Source organism: Kogia breviceps, chromosome 8, assembly GCF_026419965.1.
Source record: "Kogia breviceps isolate mKogBre1 chromosome 8, mKogBre1 haplotype 1, whole genome shotgun sequence".
In the NCBI taxonomy this organism is placed as follows: domain Eukaryota; kingdom Metazoa; phylum Chordata; class Mammalia; order Artiodactyla; family Physeteridae; genus Kogia; species Kogia breviceps.
In genome coordinates, this window is record NC_081317.1 from 82,987,036 (window position 1) to 83,010,950 (window position 23,915).

Sequence of the window (23,915 nt, forward strand, 5' to 3'; positions counted from 1 at the left end):
ACTACAGTCAGGACAGCCTTCTCTTCAGCTCAAAACCATTATGCTTTTTACACAGAGGATGTGTGTACATTGAAAGAAGCAGATAACCTACCAACCAATCTATAATCTTATACATCTCAACAGTGGTATCAAGTTCCTTGATATACGCTGGTAATGCCAGTCCTTTCTAAGTCATTTTTCATTTTAAACAAATAACACAAGATTGTAAGAAAACTGCATAATCATCTTACGAACTAGTGGTGGCCACAACTTAAAGGTTACCTTCTTAGCAAATTCACTTTAAGAAACGTAAAATCGGGCTTCCCTGGTGGCGCAGTGGTTGAGAGTACGCCTGCCGATGCAGGGGACGCGGGTTCGTGCCCCGGTCCGGGAGGATCCCACATGTCGCAGAGCGGCTGGGCCCGTGAGCCATGGCTGCTAAGCCTGCGTGTCCGGAGCCTGTGCTCCACAACAGGAGAGGCCACAGCAGTGAGAGGCCCGCGTACCACACACACACAAAAAAGAAACATAAAATCAGGAAAATAAATGTGTTCAAAGTATAGGTTTACAATGAATCAACCAAAACTAGTGATCATAGCTTTAAGTGGAGCATTTTTTAACCCCTTGAGAGGAAAGTGTCACAATATAACGTGACAAAAAATGTCATTATTTTTTTAAAGTATCAGTACATTTCCTTGAGGACGTTCATGTTTGGATACATGCACATATATTCATGAAAACCATAGTATATTAACAGTATGCTATTTAAAAGCACAGTTATGTAGCAAGTATAAGTGATTTGGGGTAAACAATACGGTGAAGAATACAGTACAAGAAACAAGAAGATTTTAGGCTTTGATATACGTGACCAACATAAGCAAAACTGCCACTTTGCTAAACGCTAAGCAAGCCCCACCCTAAATGTCAACAACAGCAAAAAGTCCGGAACTGAAATTATTTCTTCAGTGGTGTGAGAATGAGGAAGAAAAATGCTAGCATGTCTCATAGTCTCACTAGATCCCTTCAAACTCCATTAGGCATTCACTGTCTTTGGTTCCAACAAATAGATTCTGACTCTCTAATTGAAAATAGATGCATTGTTTTAAAATTAAAGGGGAAAATCATGCATTACGTGGTTTAAAAGGAGAAGGAAAGTATGTATGTGATGCTTTGCCAGGAGTTAACTAAGAACAGCCAAATGACCAGATTCACAACTTCCTACTAAAATGTGTTAAACTATGCCACATGTATTTTATATAGTGGCTGTCAGTCCATGGACATCCAAGTTCTAAGCAGCTGAAAGGGATTTAGAGGGAGATTGCTTTAGCAGAGTTCTCGGGTGTATTTGGACTAATCAGTAATGTTGCTTAGAGCACTTGCTCTTTTCTTTTTTAAAAACAGCCAAATTGGTTTATGTTGACTTTCATATAGGAAATGTTTAGTAAATATTTGTTGAGTGACAAAATGAAAGATGACAGACACTGCATTGCGCTGGGCAAAGGACGGTCTTTTCAGTAAATGAGTTAATTATATACCCATATGAAAAAAATAAAACCTGACCCCTACACACATCACACCATACTCTACAATCCATCTGAAATGGATTTTAGATCTGAACGTAAAAAACAGAACAAAGAATTTAGAAGGAAAACCTGCAAATTATTTTAACAACCTTAAAGCAGGCAAAGATTACTTTAAAAGGATCAAAAGGGAAAAAAAATGATAAACTGGACTATATTACAATTAAGAACTTCTTTTCACTTAAAGAACTATGAAGGAAATAAAAAGCAAGCCACAAAGTAGAGACAATATCTGCAATACATTTACTCAACTGAGATTCCATAATATATGAAGAGCTCCTACGAAACAATAAAAAATCAGACAACCCAATAGGAAAAAAAAAGGTAAGAAGTATTTTTAAAAAGATAACCAATGTCTGATAAATATATGAAAAGGTGCTCAACATGCCTACTTATCAAAGAAATACAACAGTGTGACACCACTATCCAGCCACCAGAATAAATAAAAAGACTAATAATATACCAAGTGTCGTCAAGGATATGGGGCAACTAGAACTCTCAAAGATAACTGGTGGAAGTGTAAGTTGGTACAATTATTCTGGAAAACTCTTTGGTAGTATCCACGTACTGAAACTGACCAGATGTATACCTTCTGACTCAGCAATTCCAAATTCGAGGTACGTAAAAAGAAATACATGCTTATGTTCACCAAAAGACAGGTACAGGAATGCTTATATTGGCATTATTTATAATAGCCAGAAACATCCAAATTTCTATTAACAACAGGATATATAAACAAACTGTAGCATATTCATAAAATGGAATATTATACAACTGTGCTGTCCAATACAGTAGCCACTAGTCACATGTAAATATAAATTTAAAAGATTAAGTGAAGTAAAAATTCAGTTCCTCCATCACACTGGCCACGTTTCATGTGCTCGATAGTCACGTGTGGCAAATAGCTACCATATTGTACAGACATAAACCACTTTCATGAAGTTCTGTGGGGCACTGCTATTAAACAGCAATTAGAATAAATGAATAAATGAAGTAACAACATAGGTGAATTCCACAAATGTAATGTTGAGTGAAATAAACCAGACACAAAGGAGTATTATACTGTATGCTTCTATTCATACAAAGTTCAAAAACTAATCTATGTTATTAGAAGGCAGGATGGTAGGCCCCCCTCGGGGTTGGGAGTATTTGGAAGGAAGCACAAGGAGGCTTCTGAATTCCTGGTCATGCTAATCCGGATGAACAGGTCTGTATGCAAATGTGTTCAAAGTGGAAAAATACATGGACAATACTAATGATGTGCACACTTTTCTGTACACAAAAGTTACCAAAAAAAGAAAAGAAATCAGCCTCAGTCTATTGCTCAAATCTTTCCTTGCTTCCGAGTTCTCCTCTGATGAACATGAACTCAAGATAACTCATCCTGCATAAATGATATGGCATATGCCTTGGGATTGTGGATTAATTTTAGCCAAGAAAAGGGGATTACAAAATTCATCTTCTACTTTTATATGGCTGACATGGGTATAAAATGAATAAAGAACTACAGCGGAACAAGGATAAAGTGAGGAGAAAACATGGCTAGGACATATTTGCAAGACATTAAAAGAGAAAAGAAAGTACACAAAGGGATTTTGAAAGCTGATATAGGGTACTAGAGAATCCGTGTTGATCAACTCCCCAGCAAGAGCCCTAGAGAGAAAGGAAAAAGTGGTAAACCAACCTCAGAAGAAGAGGTGGTTGACACATCAAGTGGGTCATGAAAAGTCTCTAGATTCCTTTAGACTATTTATTAGAAAGAAAACTCTCAAAGATTTGTAGAAGCAGGAGTAGAAAGTTTCCCTGTGAAAAAGTACAGGCTGTCTTTGGTGGCCAGAAGCCAACAACCCATTTAAAATAACTATCGCTACTAACACCCACAAAACCTGCAGCTGATTTTGAACTTTGAACATTGTTTTTTTTAAAGTACATAGACATAAATATTGTAATCACTTATGAGAGTGAGATGCAAAGAAAGAAAAATCTCCACTGGGCTAGAGACCACTGTCAAAGCAAATCTGTTTTTAACTGTCTTTTTTTTTTTTTTTTTAAATTCTCATAAGTACTCTGGAATGGACAATGTTCAAGAACGGTAGGAGCTTTAAATTATAACAAATAACTTTAACAACAGCTTCATCTCTTTGTTAGAGTTTTGGAATCAGAGAATCAGCGTGAAAAAAAAGCAGTGTTGGAAAGCATTTTAGAGGTTGTCTAGTCCATCCCTGGTCTTATTTCAGCAAAATGGCCTTAAAGAATTTCACATGTTAAAAATACATTCTATTTTTGAACACATCCAGATAAGGAGATTTCTCTCCTTGGTATCCCATTTCAATGACTGTCACTCTGAGGAAAGTTTTCCTTAGATACCTCCTAAATCTGGTCATGCTGTTTAAGCTATTGTCTGTTTGTTTTAATCTTAATAAAGATGGAAGATAAGTAATATATGTTCTCTCCACGATGACAAATTCATCTTATAATAACTTCCAAACATTTTTTTTTCTCATTTGCAAGACATTTGCACATAGATGATCTACTTAGCCCTTGAAATATCTTATTATTATCTGTACCATTCTACAGATGAGGAAATTCAGGCTTAGAGAGTAAAGAAATTTAGGCATAGGGAGAAAATGTGACAATCCCAAGGTTACTCAGCTATTCAGTGGTTGGGCTCAAACTCAGCTACTCACTTCATTTATAACGATTGCTATATCACTAACCTCCCAGCCCTTCCCAATATCCCACCCTGAACAATGCCAGAATACGAAACTGTATTTTAGCACAGGCTTAGCGAATGCTGAGCAAAACCGGAGGGCATCTGTAGAGAATCCATGTGTCATTTTATTTTTTAAATTGATGGTATGATTTTGCAGTGGATAATGGTGATCTGTGCCAGCATCATTCCTCTTCTTCTACTAACTGTACCCAGCCTTCCCTCAGGGACTGTCAGTCAAATTGCCCAGCCTCGTCCACAAAGCTAGCACAGAAGCTGGGCTACACAAATCAGGCAAGTTTTCCCAGGAATTTGAATCCTGAGTGGGGTGACAGAAGACTGGAAACGGTCAGAGTTCACGCTTCTCTCAGATGAGCTCCACAGACCTGTCCTGGCTTCCGAGAGTTAGTCCTTCGGCTTCTCCTCAATTCTCCAAGTGACCTCACAGGGAGTCCCATCAATTCTTCTTCCCCCTTAAGGTAGCCAGTGTTGGCTTCTGTTGCTTGCAAGCAGAGAACCTTGACTTGAAACAACTCTTCAGAGGCACAGGTACCAACGTATACTGATTAAGGTCTGCCTTTATTATGTGCTTATCATACAGGTGACAAATACTAAATTGAAATCAGTCTCTTAGAAAATTCCCTCATGTTGAAAAAAGTAGTACAATAATTTTCTTGTTCAACTGATCAAAGGCAGGAACAAGTTGGCAAGTCCTCTAGAATCTTGTCTACATTTGTCTTTTGAAAAATGGCTTCTGGGAGCTTAGATTCCCCAGGAAGCAGAGAAAGTTCAGAAAGATGTAAATGTGCTTATAATCAGGTACTTTCCCCGTGACACGTCCTTTCCTAGAAAGGTTCTGGGAGGACCAGAAGTATTTGTTGCAACATGTCCCCTCAACCTCTCCACCCCCAGGAGAGAGGGGAACACAGGAGTCGGGCCTGGAAACTGCTGGCTGGCTGGTGAAAGGCAGCTGCCGCCTAGGTGCTAAAAGAGCCCTGGTCATAAGGACTTTTGAGTCTAACAGTAGGAGCTAGAAGAGGTGACAGTGTCTACCCAACATTAGCATGTGGCTGAATTCTACTCAATAAATGTCTTGAAGATTCATCAGATTCTTTTCTCTTCCTGGGATTGGCAAAGGGCGCAAAGCCCTTTCAATACTTTGAAACTCTGCTGTAATACCTGGATTCCACGGTTCACAGAAATGATAAGCCAACAGTAAAAGGACACCGGGGCCTGCTAACTGGAGTGATTCACTCAGTGAACAAAAGCTCCTACAACATTCCTGGCTTCTTGTGGGGGAGATAACAAATTATAAAACAAGAAGCTTGCTCACTGTAAGGTAATCTGCAATCGAATAAAAAAGTAAGGCATGTGTATATGAAACAACAACAACAAGCAAAGCAGGAAGAATGCCAACTACCAGATACAGGTAAGTAAGTACATAAAAATCAGGAGTTCAAAACCTTGTGATCTATTTCCCCAAGCTGTAACTCAAGACAGTTCTTAGCATGTTAACACAGAAATTTTACTGAGCTGATTTCAAGGCCCAAAGAGTAATCAGAAGAGTACGCCTGTATAAGACAGGAAAGCATAAAATAATAGTGATGAAAACTGTACCGTTTGGAAAGTAAGAAATGACAGAGTAATCTATCTCATCATTGAATGCCTTGAACCTAGTGGAGCCTTAAATGGATCTTTTGATTTGACTAAGCAACAAATATTTAATCCCTTTCAACATCAGCTATCAACACTTGTGTTTAGGAAAAAGGCAAAGTAATATTTAGAAATAAATAAACCCGAGCTCACAGTATTCAGAAGTCCTCAAACACATTCTCTTACTTGGGCTGAGTCCAAGCAGCTCACGTATAAATATTACTTGTTTGGGAAAGAAAGTCCAAGAACAGGATAGTGGATACACGCCCAGGGAGGAATTAATCTGTTTTTTTTTTTTTGGTAAAAGTTTGCAATTTATTACAAGCTCCCCGGAAATGAAGATCCCTGGAACACTGAGTAAGGGCCCTGAAGAGACATGCAATGCAACGCCACTACCTGGGGCAGAGGTTTTGGCCTGGACTCCCCTTGACCACAGTGCCAGACCCCAGCTCACCAGTGAGACTCTCAATTTAATGTAGTAACACTTATACAAGAGCAAAAGAAATTCCAATATTTCAGCATGACAGTCCCCTAGCTAGACCAATTTCACAGCAAACGAAACTGTGAACAATTCCTCAGTTAAGAATGGGCCATATCGTCTGTAAGCTACATTCTGCTTTACAAACTACATGAACTTAGAAGCAAGAACAAAAGTTAGGCTGGACAATACTGGAAAATGTTTGTTTTTATTAATGCTACTACCATAGATTATGGCCAGTGTGGCAGTAGGTGCAAAGAAGCTTTTTAATAAACCAAATGGTTATTTATGTTATATCTTTAGGGTCACAGAATAGTACAAATCACAACACACTGCCTCCAAGTAATTGCTAATAAAATGCACACCAAGTCCTTTAAACTATTTATAAAATATTAGAGCATACTGTAACCAGAAACTACTGTAGAAAATTCTAACCAAGACATAAAATATTATTATTATTAAGTACGTATCATAAATTTAAGAAAATAAAAAATTCAAACTTCTTAGCCTGGATTCAAAAGCTTACAGAAGCACATTCTAAGCCTTTTTTTTTTGGTTCTTATTTCTTCAGTTCTCCTCTATAGCAATTCTGTTCTAGTAAAACTGGCCAATTTATACACTGCATGCACATACCTTCTTCTGAACATCTACTCTAGCCATTCCTCCTCCCCCAAAGCGCCCCTCCCTCAGCTCTGCCCTTGCCTCTTTCTGGACTGCCAATTTCTGCCTAGCCCTGGTTAACCTTCTCTGCCTTCCTGACAGCCCACTGCATTTATTCCCTTATGTATCAACAGCTATCTATTGAATTGAATAATCATTTCAACAATGGTGAGGGGCAGGAGAGGAGGCTTTCAGCTGTTTAAGCTTACAAATTATTTACCTATTCATAAAGTAAGTATCTTTTGAACACCTACTGTGTACAAGATACAATGCCAGGGACAATGAATAATGCCAAGATGGAACTGACACAAGATTTACTTTCAAAGAGCCTAGAAACTAGTCAGGAAAATAAGATCAGTACCCAAATCATCATAACTAATACAAGCTAGGCAACTGTCAATACTCCGGTATGGGTTCTGCAAGAGGGTGGGATCACTGAGTACCACAGGGGGAGCAGAGAAGAATGAGGAGGAATCGGCAGTTGGGTGGAAGAGGAAGGAGACAGACGACATTATTTCCTTAATAAGCTTTAACAAAGGCAAGGAGGGAGCAGAGCTCAGGAAGTTAATGGAGGAAGCAAGGGGTGATGCTTTAAAATTCGTACACGTTGTAGAGAAAATGGAGCAAATGTGAACGTAATTTATATTATGAACTAAAGGGAATTAGACGTATTGAGGAATTCAGATGTCAGTCACTATATTAGGCAACATGTTAAGTAACCAAGAGATGTGGGAAGATTTCACGGGATAATTATGATCTCTGAGAAAAATCTGTATTATTATAATGTTTTATGATGTTGATTTTTAACTGAATGGTATCCAACACAGTAAAGTCTACTTAACTAGAATTGATACAAAGAGTTCAAATAACACACATTAAGCATTCTTCAATGTGTTCTATGAATAGGGCATAAATTCCACATCATCTTCTACATCTGTGTGTCTGTACAATGAATGTTCTTCATATAAAAATTTAACGTCAAGGCAAGATACTGAAGGATTCTTCTGGAGCACCAAGAAAGACAATTTTTTGGTATAATGAAGGAGATGGTATTATACTTTAATGTGTAAACTGGCAATATGTATGTATATATGTAAAATACACAAACAAACATCAATTATACCACACATGGGGTAACTCAGGCAGAATTCATCAGATCATGTTATCAACCAATTGTAGATTGGAAAAGTCACTGGCATTTAAAAAAATTCCTTCTACAGAATAGTCTTACAGTTGCAACAAAACAAGCATGCCACCTATTTTAGAAACTCGTTACACTGAGATTTCTTGGGGGGGTGGGCTGGGGGAGGGGGGGACCCTGATCCTTTTAAATTCAGACTGCTTCCATATCCAGGCAGCCTCACTTGATTCAGGTACCATATTCCCATGAACCTACCCAGATCTTTTCACTCTTGAGAGTAAAAGCAGGGAGGGTTATTTGTGGAGAGACTCTCGTTGCCATCGGAAAACTAACTGTGAAGGTATCAACTAGATGAGCAGCAGCCAGTTGATTTCAAAGAACCAACCCCCAAAAAGAAATGCCCGATTTGAAAATGATCTGAATATTTAGAAGCTTCTAAATGGTAACAGAAGCGGAGGTGCAGAGAACTGCTTTATTTTACCTATGATTCATGTTTGTGAGTTACATCTCAGTTAATGAGTCACACTGGGCATGCCGACTTCTTCCTAGTACTCATTGATACTGGTATATGGAAATATCCTCAAGAGTAGATTATCAAGAGTACTGAGAGAATGCAAGTTCTGACTGAAGGTCCTAAACTAAATGTAGGTGCAAAGGTAGTGTTTTGTAAACAGAAGGTGAGGTTTTACCAACTTACTATAAGATCAGCATCTATAAGTTGTAAGGAACAAAGACTACATCCATCAGTAGACATACTGATTGATTAACAGGACGACATTTCTACAAATTCCAAATAGATTCCGCTTCCCTTATAAACTCCCAGCATAAACTCAAACCTGGAGACACCCTCAGATGCATCAACCTTGTTGGGCATCATGTAGCTCTAATATTTGGAGGGTGAGCAATTACAGCTACTGTTTTCACCTGAATAAAAAAAATATATATGATTTTCTATTTCAAGTAAGAAAAAATGCTGGATATTGGGAAAGTTTGCTTGTTTTCTAAAAAGCTAAAAATTAAAAATTTTTTCCCCTAACCCTTTCTCAAGTGATTTTAGAAGTTTCCATTACTTTAATACAAGTCCAGGGAAACGTGTTTGAAAGGTTACTGGAAGTGACAGATGGGCCTATTTTGAAATAAAATTAAGCCTGTGGTACTACTGAAAGGAAGTCACGAAATCCAAAATTAAACTGGACAGAATGGTCTTAAACTGTTTTTGTTCTTTTTTTCAAGGGAGTACAAAGAGTGGAGGTTGAAGCAAGGCCACTGCTTCTCATCTGAATCCCCTCACTTGGGTCAAGTTGTCTTGAACTGACAAACTGTCTTCTTAAGGTAACGTGTGCCCCTACATTTTAAACATCCACGTATCTATTGTAGAACATCCAAACATCCTTCACTGATATCACTAAGAATACAACTCCAATTTTTTATAGCTGTAACTTTAAAGACTTAAGAAAAGAAACCAGTTATAAACAACTTGTTGAGCCACTGAAAGCCCCATTTAGGATGAGATGGAAAACATCCATTAAAAAAGCCACCACACATCCCAGCTCTTCCCGGGAGGAGCTACGCCTACCTTATTGTGCTCGTACTTGTAGGGGATCTTGAGCGTGTCCATGGCTCTGATCATAGCCTGCATGGCCGTGAAGATGTTCTGATACACCAGCTTGGTGAAGCCCCTTTTGTCTTCATCAGAGTAGCCCGACCCGTGGATGATTCTCATCTGCTTGATAAACGTACTCTTGCCACTCTCTCCTGTCCCTGAAAGAGAAACAACAGCAGCTCATCAGACCATGAGACCTTCTCACAGTCTCCCAGACAACTAAACTAGGAACAGGCCTTGGATGCGACGTCTCCAAGGACCTGCTAAGAGGGGCATCACTAGAGGGGGAAATGCCACCTATGGTGAGCACTCAGCAAAATTAGAGGAGTGACAGTCCATTTCAGAGGCAGATGAGCTTTAAAAAAACAAAAAACAAAAGACTGTCACCTCTTTGGAAGCCGTTCAGCATGTTATTTTGATAGTGATGTGTAACCACGTATCTTATATGAAACACAATAAAAATAGCATCGTTTGAACAGAATAAACACTTGATAAAGCTCTCTTCCTTGGAGAATGTCTGAAATGATTCCAGTAGGCTGCGATGTTTAGCCAGGATTTGGATCTGAAAATGACAATGCACTCACACAAATGCGGGTCAGAGAGCAGTAAGACAAAAATGCCTGAACATTTCTAGACATTTTCTCTTATTTTAAAATGGGGTATGTGGAGAACACAGTACCCAGATACGATAAGAATTCGCATTTTTCAGGACGGCAAGTATCAACTGTATTTATTTCCAGGGGCTTTGGTCAGCTGAGTTATGCCAAGGAACCACGGAGTCCAGAGAAGACACAGTGACTCTCCTTTCTTCTGCCTACTCTTAACTATGACACAGAAATGTACTGTTACTAGATTTTTTTCTTTTGTGTTCTCATTTTTCCCTTCTTCAATATTCTTTTCAGTTACCATAAGCCTGAAGATGATCCATAACAAAGCTTACAAATGCCTGTGGGGAGGAGGAAAAATGGAAACATGAGATCATTTCACTGAATGACAACGTATTTCTTCTACAGTGAATCTGAAACTATGAATCTAAAAACTTCATTTTTTAAAATATAAGTGGTTTGGGGAGTATGTAACTTTATTTCTGAATATCTCCCACTCACTTTCAAATTTCCTTGAAATTTCCAAAACAATAAATGTCTTTGTCTTCTCCTAACAATGTGGGGAAAAAAATAAAAGTTTTCTGGATATTAAACATGGAAGAATAAAATAATAACACACAGGATGACTACAGCGTCCTCATTGCCATTTCGTATCAACAAGGCATTAAAACAACAACAACAAAAAGGCGTAAAAGGAGAACTAAAAACTAGGAATACAGCATCTGTCCTAATTTTGTTTGGTTTTTCTGGTGGTTGGATTTCATTACTATCTTTATAAACAATCATGAAAAATTCAAACAAGTATTACAGTTTTCATAGACGCACTCTTAAATGACTACAGATGTCTTGGTAAACACAGAAGCCTCACATAGTTACAGTGAAAGATGATTTCTAGCTCCACAGTCCAGTGGTCACTGATTCCTTTATCCTTTTCATATGACTTTTAATAAAGTGATCTGCAATTTCTTGAAATATAAAATGAACACTTCCTTTATCATTTTCACATGACTTTTAATAAAGTGATCCGGAATTCCCTGAAGTATGAAGTTAACACTGCAATGTGAATGCTATCAACCCATTTTAACAAGATTAATTCCAAGGAGTTAAAAATGAACTTCCTATAATCCCATCCATGAATACTGGGAAAAAAACCCAGAGAGTATCTAAAAAGCTACGAAATTGTTTCTCATTACCAATTAACAGTTTATAGAAAGAAACCAGTCTATTTACTTTCTGAGCAATTCAAAGTATGGAAGAAAAAGACCTAAATCGCTTCTCTGTTTATTATCCTTATCCCAGAACCAACAGCTTGCTCTGAGGGCCCAACTAGAGACATAATCATCAAATCAGAATCTCTGCCAGTTTTTTCCACACCAAAAACAAGAAGAAATCTTAATATGTGAGGTTAATGGTATGAAAGAAAAGGAAAGAGAATCAAGCGAGAGGCCTCCTCCTAGCTGAGAGGCTTTTATATACTTACCCCCTCAAAATAAAATCAAGAAAGTAAGAGAAGAAATCTAACCCACACTGGCTTGTGTGTCACTTAAGTCATGTTGGGCAAAAGCAGTCAACGCTTAGCCCCTCTTGGGATCTACACTAAGCCCTTAGACATCACCCCAATGAAGACTCCAATTATAGGTGGAATACGGGACCCAAGAATGAATGAAATGGGGAGAGATTAAGAGGAAACAAAAAAGAATCCAAAAATCAACTCCAAAGTAAGACATGTTTCCTGTTACCTCAGATACACCCAGGGATCCTCTCTCTCCATTTTACCGTCTTGCTTGGTGTCCCAGGAGGCTGACTGGGAAGGATTTCACATCAACAGCTCTCTGGTCCTTGGTCTTCCTGGGTTTAGTCCATAGGAGACACCAGGAGGAGACCAGAGAGCAAGAGAACGAGGAAGGTGCATCTATTTCCCCAGTTTGCTCCCTGCAAGGGAGCCACAGATATGCTGTGTCCCCTTCAAAAGGCCACAGCTCCTGTTGGGTGGCCCCCTCTGGGTGCCTGTACCTGCTCCCTCACCTCGCTGGCCCCTGGTTACTGCACTCATTAGCCCTCTCTGGTTACCTACACTGGTCAATACCTTTGTAAACAGTCCCTGAACAAGACTCTTCTCAGTCACCTAGCTGGAGTAGGCCATCTGTTTCCTGCTGAGACCCTGACAGGTACATATAGCCAAAGGAAATCATGGGCAGCTTAATAAATGAAGGAACAGGAAGGCAAGGGAATGGAAGTACCCTCTCTTCTTCTTCCGCCCTTTCTCTATAAATCTTGCTGCTTTTTTTCTAGTCACTAATTCACTCTTATAACACTCGTCCAGAAGCCAATCATGATGACAGAGCCCAAAACCAGAATCCAGGGCTCGCTCCTGACCCTCCCCCAAAAGTACTAATAAATCTAATACTTGTCCCCCAGAGTATGTACACGTGAGCCTACCTGTCTCCCCACAACACACTCTTTACGACTAATCTCCAATCGAGACAGGGGAAACGGTCAGTCATCTCCACCACCTGAATATCCTCTCTCTTATAAAGGAACCAAAAGAAACTTGTGTTCAACCCTTTATACTTTGCCACTTTTAAATACACTGTCATTTTATCCTTTCAAAACTCTATGAGACAGATGTGTTTTTTCTCATTTCATGGAAAAGAAAAGGCCTTGGAAAGGTGAGGCATCTGAGCTAAGATGACACGGCTGGTATCTGGCAACACTAGAGCTCGAGCCCAGCCTTCACCTGCCCAATTTGGGTTTGGCAAAACTTCCACAGTCACTGCTGCCCAAATCCAGGATAATTAACTTCTACTGCCCGCACTCTAAAAATGTCTCCACCTGGCTTTGACTACACTCAACTTTCATCCATCTAAACATAATTCTGAATTTGTGAATACTACTTCAATTAATAGGGACCCATTTTGATTCTTGGTACCACCTTCCAAGACTGGCCATCCCTCCCAGGTAAATTTTACTCACAAATTTAATATTTACACTTTGATTCTATTGTATAAATGCAGCAAATTCAAAGTGAAGGCAAGCTTCACTTAAGAGAAAATCTGTGTAACGCAAATGTTATAGGTGCAATGACAAAAGTAGTCAAAGTATTATTCTGTACTATGGACTAAAACATCAACCAAGCAAAGAACTCAGCTTCTTTGTTCCGTGAAAAGAGCTCTATCATGGAGACAAATTAACAATTAGTCACAAATGTGTAAGCCAAATTTCATGTTCTTCTCTTTTCATAAACTTATACAATATTCTCAGGGTTTGAAATGGACATTTTATTTTATTTATGCATGTTAATGGGGTTTTTTCCCCCTATATTTTGGCTGTGTTGGGTCTTTGTTGCAGTGCACGGGCTTCTCATTGCAGTGGCTTCTCTTGTTGTGGAGCACAAGATCTAGGTGCGCGGGCTTCAGTAGTTGTGACACGTGGGCTCAGTAGTTGTGGCTCGTGGGCTCTAGAGCACAGGCTCAGTAGTTGTGGCGCATGGGCTTAGTTGCTCCGCAGCATGTGGGATCTTCCTGGACCAGGGCTCAAACCTGTGTACTCTGTGTGGGCAGGTGGATTCTTAACCACTGAGCCACCAGGGAAGTCCCAGAAATGGACATTTAAAAAATCTACTCAGGATTAGAATTTTTTTAAAAAAATCTGTTACAATCAAACAAACCCCCAGCTGTTCCAAATTATAAAAAAGATGTTTCCTAAGGGCACATGGAAGGCATAATGAGAGACTTCACAATTCTTTATCTCTGAATGAAAGAAAGCAGACTTCTACTAGTAGGTTGCTTTGTGAATCCAGTGCTGGCTAATCTTTTTTCACAGCAGAGAGTATAAGTAACTCTTGACTTACCTAAAGAAATACAAATCTACTATTTTATCAAAGCCATTGATAAAATCAAATCTAGGAAGGAGCCCTTACATTAAATCTAGGGGGTGGGAGGCTCCAACTTTGCTAATTTGAATATATCTCCAATCATATTATTTAATAAAAAGCATAACACACACAAGGATGTGAGTCCAGAAAAGTCCTGCTTTTCTCCTTCACTGGTCTCTATAAATGTGGCTGGAAATTTTCTCTAGAAAATTATTTGTACCTTTGGGTTAAGTACTATGCCTTTTCTCACCCCAGCCCATCAAAACACCCAGAAATGAGACTATTTAAGAATCATGCTATTTGGGACTTCCCTGGTGGCGCAGTGGTTGAGAATCCACCTGCCAATGCAGGGGACACAGGTTCAGTCCCTGGTCCGAGAAGATCCCACGTGCCGCGGAGCATCTAAGCCCATGCGCCACAACTACTGAGCCTGTGCTCTAGAGCTCACAAGCCACAACTACTGAGCCTGTGTGCCACAACTACTGAAGTCTGTGCGCCTAGAGCCTGTGCTCCGCAACAAGAGAAGCCACCTCAATGAGGAGCCGGTGCACTGCAACGAAGAGTAGCCCCCGCTCGCCGCAACTAGAGAAAGCCTGCGCACAGCAACAAAGACCCAATGCAGCCAAAAATAAATAAATAATTTTTTTTTTTTTAAATCATACTATTTAAAAAGGCCACTTCATCTAGCATGCATAATTGATTTTGAGGGATACTTTTTTCTTCCCTACCCACTGGATCAGGATAAACCACAGAGAGTAATCCCAGTTCACTTCACATGTCCTTCCATCAGGCCAAACATCAAATATGAATTTATATAATATCTACTGTGAAGGGCATCACTTTGTAAGCTGTTAGAATATAGCACATTCAACACACACGCTCTCTCTCTCACACACACAATCTGATGCTTTAGGCTTTGCCAAGATCTTTTCAACACAAGAGGATTTCCACATACAGCGTCTACCACAAATCCGTGTTTATGTATCTTACTCATACTAACCATCTATACCTTTACACTGATTACGCGGCCCATTCTCAAGATGCAGTCTGTAATTAGTTCCCTCCAATTAATCTCTAAAAGCAGGACAATTTTTCCCTTTTTTTGGCTTCTTGCTCAGCATGTTGTTGTTTTTTTAAATTCATTTTACTGAAGTTTAGTTGATTTACAATGTGTTAATTTCTACTGTACAGCAAAGTGATACATATATGTATGTATACATATATATATATATATATATATATATATATATATATATATATATACACACACACACACACACTTTCTTTTTCATATTCTTTTCCATTATGGCTTATCACTGGACATTAGTTCCCTGTGCTATACAGTAGGACCTTGTTGTTTACAGGACAGTCTTTCTTATTTCACACACTACCTGACAGTTTTAAATCTAATAATACATTACCTTCTTAATGGTAATGAATTGTCATTTATTGTTGAAAGCAATCATGGACTCAATGGTTCCTTCTTTCCCACTGAAGCTGGCTTCCTTGGGCTACACTTTTATCAAAATGGCTGTGAAGCACAATCCACGTATACACACAAGAATTGCTCAGTGCCCTAAAAATGTCAGTTACAACTATCACTGTCTGAAGAACGTTGTGTGACCCATTTCCACACACGGCCCCTGGAAAACAGTCACTGAACACTTCACTATCAGGAACTTCAAGGGTTCATTCCCTTTATCCTGAAAGAAAGTCAGAAAATAGACCTTGGGGCCTCTTACAGGCTCAGGGAGACCCACACCACTGCCACTTTTTTTAGGCTCCCACCCAGGAAAAAGAAGAAATGCCAAAATAGAGTTCTAAAAACTGTGGCATTTAAAGCTGTACAATGAATATATTCATTTTCTCCTTCTAGTGCCTTTCATGACTGTATTTGGAGATATTGTCAAACCATCAGAAGTCTACATCTGAAGCCTTTAATTAATGTGAAAGCTCAGGCGAAATGCCCCTGCCCTCTTGACTGGCCAGCACCCAGATAAAGAGCAGCTAAGAACAAAACCTAGTCTCAAGGAGCTCAATTGTAATCCAAGTATCTGTACTTAAGGTCCATTGGTTTAGGCCAAGAGTCTAAAATACGAAATCTCAGCACCACCAAAGCTGAACCTGGGCTACTTCCACATAAACTTTGATAAACCAGAACCAGAAATTGCAAGGAGGAATTTTCTACCCACAAGTACATCATCAACCAACCCACACCTGCAAAGACTTAATAGCACTGAGATAAAAGTGATTTAATAACACTGAGTCAAAATGCAATCCATGTGTTGTCCACATTCTGGGTTATATACTTAAAAACACACGTATTCTGCCTCCCGCCCATTTTCCTCCACTTAAAATGGAAGCCTGCTTGTGAAATTGAACAGCTCTAATACCAAAATCACCATTACTTCCTCTCCTTTAAATTTTCTTTTTAAAAAAAATTTATTTTGGGCTGCCGTTGGGTCTTCACTGCTGCACGCTGGCTTTCTCTAGTTGCGGTGAGCAGAGGCTACTCTTCCTTGCGTGGGCTTCTCATTGCAGTGGCTTCTCTTGATGCGGAGCACAGGCTCTAGGCACGCGGGCTTCAGTAGTTGTGGCACGTGGGCTCAGTAGTTGTGGCTCACCGGCTCTAGAGAGCAGGCTCAGTAGTTGTGGCACACAGGCTTAGTTGCTCCGCAGCATGTGGGATCTTCCGGGACCAGGGCTCGAACGCAAGTCCCCTGCACTGGCAGGCAGATTCTTAACCACTGCACCATGAGGGAAGTCCCTCCACTCCTTTAAAGACTATGCTTTAACGGCAAGGGTTGGGAATACTAGACTCTTTACCCCCAGCAAGGCTGAAGAAGGTTCTAGACAGTTTTTAAAATGTAGCACAGAAATTAACTGAATTTAATATCACCAACTGTGAGTGGAAACTGAATAGATGAGTAGGTTAGCAGTAACCAGGACTATTAATAATAACTCTCATCCAGTTAAGTTGTTTTTAAAAGGAAAGACAGGCAAAATGCATTGAAAATGCAATCTATTGAAAATGTTTGGGAGAGCAAGATTATCTAGTCCTGAACTTCTCAAAGTAGTAAAACCCTCCTGGGTAAGGTGCTTCCAAGGTTACTCAAACACACAAGAGCATTTTCTTAGAATGTCCATTTTACCATCATGTGTTCATTGTAAACATCCATGTATGAAAAACTAGCATCATTTGACTGCACTACCTTCTGAATATACCAAAAGCCATTAAAATGTACACTTTAAAATGATGGATTTTATGGTATGTGAATTATATCTCAATTTAAAACATTTCAAACTGACATCAGTAGAGTCTGGAGAAGAACAGGAAGTTTACATGAATTTTCAGGCCAAACTTCTTCAAAAAGGCTATTCTGACCCAACCTGTCCAACCTCCCCTGCACCCCGAGACCTCTCCTCCTCCAGGAGCGCCTGTTCGCTCTCTTCTGCCTCGGGATGTGTTTCGGAGAAAAAGTTTAAGAAGCCCTGAACTCACTTATTTTACAAAGAAGGGTAGGAAAGTGACCTGTTCAAGGATTCTGCTGGTTGAAAACTAATTAGGAAGAAGATGGACTGTAATCTACCAAGTCCTCCTGTCTGTCCAGGGCTCTTGATCTTATGTCCTTGTAAACTTTCTTTTTATAAAACATTTTCCAACTTAAAAAGTTATAAATATTGATTATAGAAAATTCAGAAAAACAGAAGAGGAGTTTTCATAATTGCTAAAATCTGAACATTTTGGTATATTGCTTTCCAGATTCCTTTTCTAAGCAACTGTTATCATAAAAGTGTGTGATAATTTAACAATTCCCGTCACAACACGTTTTGAGTACTTCTAATTTTTCACTTTTATAAATAATGTTGTGATAAGGAAAACATCACAGAAACACAATTACGTGAAAGAGTTGTAAAGGCTCTGGCCATCCTATAGTAGTACCAGTTGACATATCCATCAGACACTTCTTTCCCCAATTTTTTTTTTAAAGCAACGTTACTGTGACATAGTGTTTTGTAATAAGAAATAATATTCTTAAAAGCTTTTGCACAGCAAAGGAAACCATAAACAAGACGAAAAGACAACCCTCAGAATAGAAGAAAATATTTGCAAACGAAGCAACTGACAAAGGATTAATCTCCAAAATATACAAGCAGCTCATGCAGCTCAGTAACAAAAAAAAACACCTAATCCAAAAATGGGCGTAAGACCCAAATAGACATTTCTCCAAAGAAGACATACACAGATTGCCAACAAACACATAAAAGATGCTCAACATCACTGATCATTAGAGAAATGCAAATCAAAACTACAATGAGGTATCACCTCACACAGGTCAGAATGGCCATCATCAAAAAATCTACAAACAGGTCTTCCCTGGTGGCGCAGTGGTTGAGAATCCGCCTGCCGATGCAGGGAACACGGGTTCGTGCCTCGGTCAGGGAAGATCCAACATGCTGCGGAGCGGCTGGGCCCGTGAGTCATGGCCGCTGAGCCTGCGCTCCGCAACGGGAGAGGCCACAACAGTGAGAGGCCCGCGCACCAAAAAAAAAAAAAAATCTACAAACAATAAATGCTGGAGAGGGTGTGGAGAAAAGGGAACCCTCTCGCATTGTTGGTGGGAATGTAAACTGATACAGCCACTATGGAGAACAGTATGGAGGTTCCTTAAAAAACTAAAAATAGAACTACCATACGACCCAGCAATCCCATTACTGGGCATCTACCCTGAGAAAACCATAATTCAGAAAGACACACGTACTGCAGTGTTCACTGCAGCACTATTTACAATAGCCAAGACATGGAAGCAACCTAAATGTCCATCGACAGATGAATGGATAAAGAAGATGTGGCACATATATACAATGGAATATTACTCAGCCATAGAAAGGAACAAAACTGAGTTATTTGTAAAGAGGTGGACGGACCTAGAGTCCGTCATACAGAGTAAAGTAAGTCAGAAAGAGAAAAATAAATACCCTATGCTAACGCACATATACGGAATCTAAAAAAAATGGTACTGATGAACGTAGTGGCAGGGCAAGAATAAAGACACAGACACAGAGAATGGACTTGAGGACACAGAGTGGGAAGGGGAAGCTGTGACGAAGTGAGAGAGTGGCATGGACATATATACACTACCAAACGTAAAATAGATAGCTAGTGGGAAGCAGCCGCATAGCACAGGGAGATCAGCTCGGTGCTTTGTGACCACCTAGAGGGGTGGGATAGGGAGGGTGGGAGGGAGACGCAAGAGGGAGGGGATATGGGGATCTATGTATGCATATAGCTGATTCACTCTGTTGTACAGCAGAAACTAACACAATTTTGTAAAGCAATTATTCTCCAATAAAGATATTTTTTAAAAAAAGAAATAATATTATTTGGTCTTCATCCCAGTTTTTGGCACAGAGCTCCTAAAACCCTTGGAATTTCATAAACAAAGGGAGCATCAGAGGTGTTTTTGTTATGTTAATGAGGTGACTTTTGGAAAGTGCCTAAGGATGGAGACTGATTACCCGCGGAACCAACCAGGAATAGAGAAGTGTAACTTTCAGGCTCACCCCTGACCTCTGGGGAAGGGAGGAGGAATTGGAGATTGAGTTCAATCACCAGTGGCCAACAGTTTAATGGCTCATACCTATATAATGAAGCCTCCATAAAAACCCAAAAGGACAGGGTTCAGACAGCTTCCAGGTTGGTGAACACGTGGAGATTTGGGGAGAGTGACACACTCTGGAGAGGACATGGAAGCTCTGTGCCCCTTCCCACTTACCTTGCCCTATGCATTTCTTCCATCTGGCTGTTCCTGAGTTATATCCTTTTATAATGAACCCACAGTCTCTAGTAAGTAAAACGTTCTCCTGAGTTCTGTGAGCTGCTCAAGCAAATTAATCCAACCCAGATGTCATGGAAACATCTAATTTATAACCCTCTGGTCAGAAGCACAGGTAACAACCTGGACTTGAGATTGGCATCTGAAGTGAAGAACAGTTTTGTAGGATTGGACCCTTAACCTGCGGGATCTGACCCTATCTCCATGTAGCTAGATCCTAATCTCTCCCACTTCAGAAATCCGTTTCTACCCTTCTGATATATTCTGCATATGCTGCCTATCCTGGTTCCTCTTTACAGTTCTGTGACCTTGGGGAAGGTACCTGGCCTCCCAAAGCCTGTTTCCTCATCTGTAAATACCACTACCTACTGCTCTGCTCCCAGTTTTCAGTGAGTTAATCCAAGTAAAGCAGAGTGTCTGATACATAGTAAGTACTCAATAAATACTGCCTATAATTTTCAGTGTAAAATCAAGCAGAAAAATGAGAGAATAGTCTGATACAGGGCTGGGAGAAAGGCAAAAACTAACTAATCAAGAGAAGAGTTTAATTCAGTATTTTTCAAAGTGAAAATTAATGCCTCCCAAAGCCATGATGAACAAAATACCACAATTTTAAATAAGGCTACTTTATTTATAATAAAGCACAGAGCTGCACTGTGCCACACTGGCATCTGAGAAGCTGCTTTAAATTCTGTATCCAAGGCAAGTACCTTACTCACCTTATTCTAGTCTAGGCCCTGATTTTAATTCTCCACTCCCCAAATTAACTGAGATAATCATCTCCAGTATCTCAATATTTAAAGCCATAGTGTCTGGATATTTTTAGCTTGAATTCTTTATTCACCATTTTATTCGATACATGCTGCATTTTGTTGGGTGAATGCATACATTCTTGCAGGTATCAGAACATAAGACACACCGTCCTTGTTTTCACAAGGGAAACACATAGTGTGAGTGGCAGATGACATACAGAAGATAGATGAATAAAAAAAAAAATCCGGGGCTTCCCTGGTGGCGCAGTGGTTGAGAATCTGCCTGCTAATGCAGGGGACATGGGTTCGAGCCCTGGTCCGGGAGGATCCCACGTGCCACGGAGCAACTAGGCCTGTGTGCCACAACTACTGAGCCTGCACTCTAGAGCCCGTGAGCCACAACTACTGAGCCAGCATGCCACAACTACTGAAGCCCGCGCGCCTAGAGCCTGTGCTCCGCAGTGCATGGGGGCTGCCGTGGTGAGACGCCTGCGCACCGCAACGAAGAGTGGCTCCCACTCACTGCAACTAGGGAGAGCCCGCACGCAGCAACGTGGAACCCAATGCAACCAAAAATAAACAAAATAAGTAAATTTTTAAAAAATCCGATGGAGACAGGTGCTATGCATTGAAGAATTAAAGAAAAACGAAATACAGAGTGACTTTAATTTGGGAGGCCAGAGACAGCCTTTCTAAGAAGGTGCCTTTAATGCTGATATCTGAATATTCAAGATCTAGCCACACACACACACACACACACACACACAAACACACACAGAGATTCAAACAGCAAAAAATGGAAACACCATTCCAAGCAGTAAATCAGCTGACTCAGAGGTCAAAGTGGGAACCAGCTTGGCTGGTATGTTGCAGGTACAAGAGGGAAATGTGGCCGAGGTGTAGCAGTTACTAGGAAAGAGGAAGGAGAGAACATGGGAGCTCAGCTACAAAGGCAGAGGCTATGTCACACAGGGTGCTGTATTTTAGGAAACAAACTTGGATTTTATTCTAAGTGCACTAGACAGCTTTGAAGAATTTTAACCAGGGAAGTGATATGGTTTGGTTTAAGCTAAGTAAAGAATGGATTGTAAGAACAAGCAAGTAGGGTATTTCAGTAATCCAAGCAAAAGATAATGGTAGTTTGGACCAGGATGGCAGCAGACATGATGGAGAAAAGTGGAACAATTCAGGATCCAGTCTGGAGTTGGATGAAAAATGGGTGGTGAGGGGAAGAGATAAAACAGAGATAACTCCTAGATTTTTGGCCTGAGTAACTAGATGGATGGACGCCCTATTTTCTTAGTTAGAGAAGCCTGAAAAGGAAAAGATTTGGGCAGAGAGAAGCATGTTCAGTTTGAAATGCTTATTCACTCCAAAGAGAACCACTTTTGTACACTTACGTCTGCTGCACTTACGTGGAGGACATACATGAAATACAAGATTCAGCTTGTGTCCTATATTCTCTGGGCCTTCAACAAAAGCAACAAAAGCCATGACTGAGGTCTTCATGCTAATGGATGAGTCAGAGCAGACTGCAACACTGGGGCTATAATTTCACTTCCTATGAGATAAAGCTCCTCATGTAAAAAAAATATGAAACTTTTTAAGGTCTAAGTTACACACACTTATCTATTTGTTTATATTTACAAGGTGCTGATATTGCTACACGTACACCTCTTTAGAGAAAACTGGGACTTCAAGGAATATTATTTGGGATGCATGAAGATACCATAAAAATACCAAATCATGGGCTTCCCTGGTGGCGCAGTGGTTGAGAATCTGCCTGACGATGCAGGGGACACGGGTTTGTGCCCCGGTCCGGGAAGATCCCACATGCCGCGGAGCGGCTGGGCCCATGAGCCATGGCCGCTGAGCCTGTGCGTCCGGAGCCTGTGCTCCGCAACGGGAGAGGCCGTACCACAAAAAAAAAAAAAAAAATACCAAATCATCATCATAACATTTTAAGAAGTAGGAACCTTCAGACTAAATATCCACCCACAGACTTTTAACATTGAGTTTTTCAGAAAATAAAAAACGTGAATAGTAAGTGGTTCAGATTTTTAGGTTACACATAATCATAAACTGCATACTTTAAAAATGCACTGGTTGGAAAATGACCAGACATCACACTCTGGAAAGCACTCTGAAGGCCTCATCAAACCAGTAAATACTTGCTCAGAATAGAATGGCTTGTGTGGCCCTCCCTCAAGGAAAGCAACAAATTAAATCTGTGGTGGAAGAAAAGGCCCAGGACAGATCTGAAATGCCATTTTCCACTTCATTTCATATTCCACAGAAGATGCTGTACAGGCAGGTGTGTGGAAAGAGCACGGGCCAAGGCTGGCCCCACCAGCAAGAGCGATCCTCACGTGGTCATCTGGCCTCCAAATGCGGAAGATGAGGGGAACTGGCCTGGAAGACCTCAAGGGCTACCTCCAGCTTTTGGATTTTATGTTTATTTTCCTTCTCTGTATGTAGTAGAGAGCATTAAAAATCGTTCACTATATTTCTCATGAGGCAGGGAAAAAAACCTGACCTATTATTTTTACTATGTATTCAAATATTAATTCCAATGACTTGACTTAAAACTGTAGTGGCCTTCTTTCAAGGTTAATATGTCAAGATTTTTTTTTTTTCTTTTACTCATGTGGTTCTTCACTTTGAGCTTCTAAAAATAATTATCTTTTGAGGTAGGAGAATTAAGGTGCTGGAGGGGGCAAGCAAGCACTGCTCCAATTAAGAGAAGCAATGATCTGGGCTGTCTCACAAGATACTTGGGTATTCAGATTGCATGCTTTTTGAGTTAATATCATTCCAGTATTTCAATTAATGACACCAGGAATACTAAGAAAGGCTTCTATATGTTCCAAGTCAGCCTAGTAAGCAAAAAACTAAGAAAGGATTCTGAAGAGACTGCACCATGGAAAACAAGAGTTAGTGAATCTGCTCACTCATGTAGAGAGCGGTTATCAAGCTAGCAGAGACTTTTAAGTTCATGTGGCATCTGAGATATGTTAAACTAAACTTACAGAAATGTTTCCCT

At 40.0% G+C, this 23,915-nt stretch overlaps 1 protein-coding gene across 1 annotated transcript in view; it reads right to left on the reverse strand.

Annotated features, from left to right (window-relative positions):
- The window catches only part of LOC131760996 (guanine nucleotide-binding protein G(q) subunit alpha), a 291,093-nt gene that overhangs the window by 179,676 nt on the left and 87,502 nt on the right, over positions 1-23,915 (reverse strand). Inside the window, exon 2 of the mRNA XM_059071217.2 lies at positions 9,778-9,962. Coding sequence (XP_058927200.1) covers positions 9,778-9,962 — 185 coding nt within the window. The remainder of the gene's footprint in view (positions 1-9,777; positions 9,963-23,915) is intronic.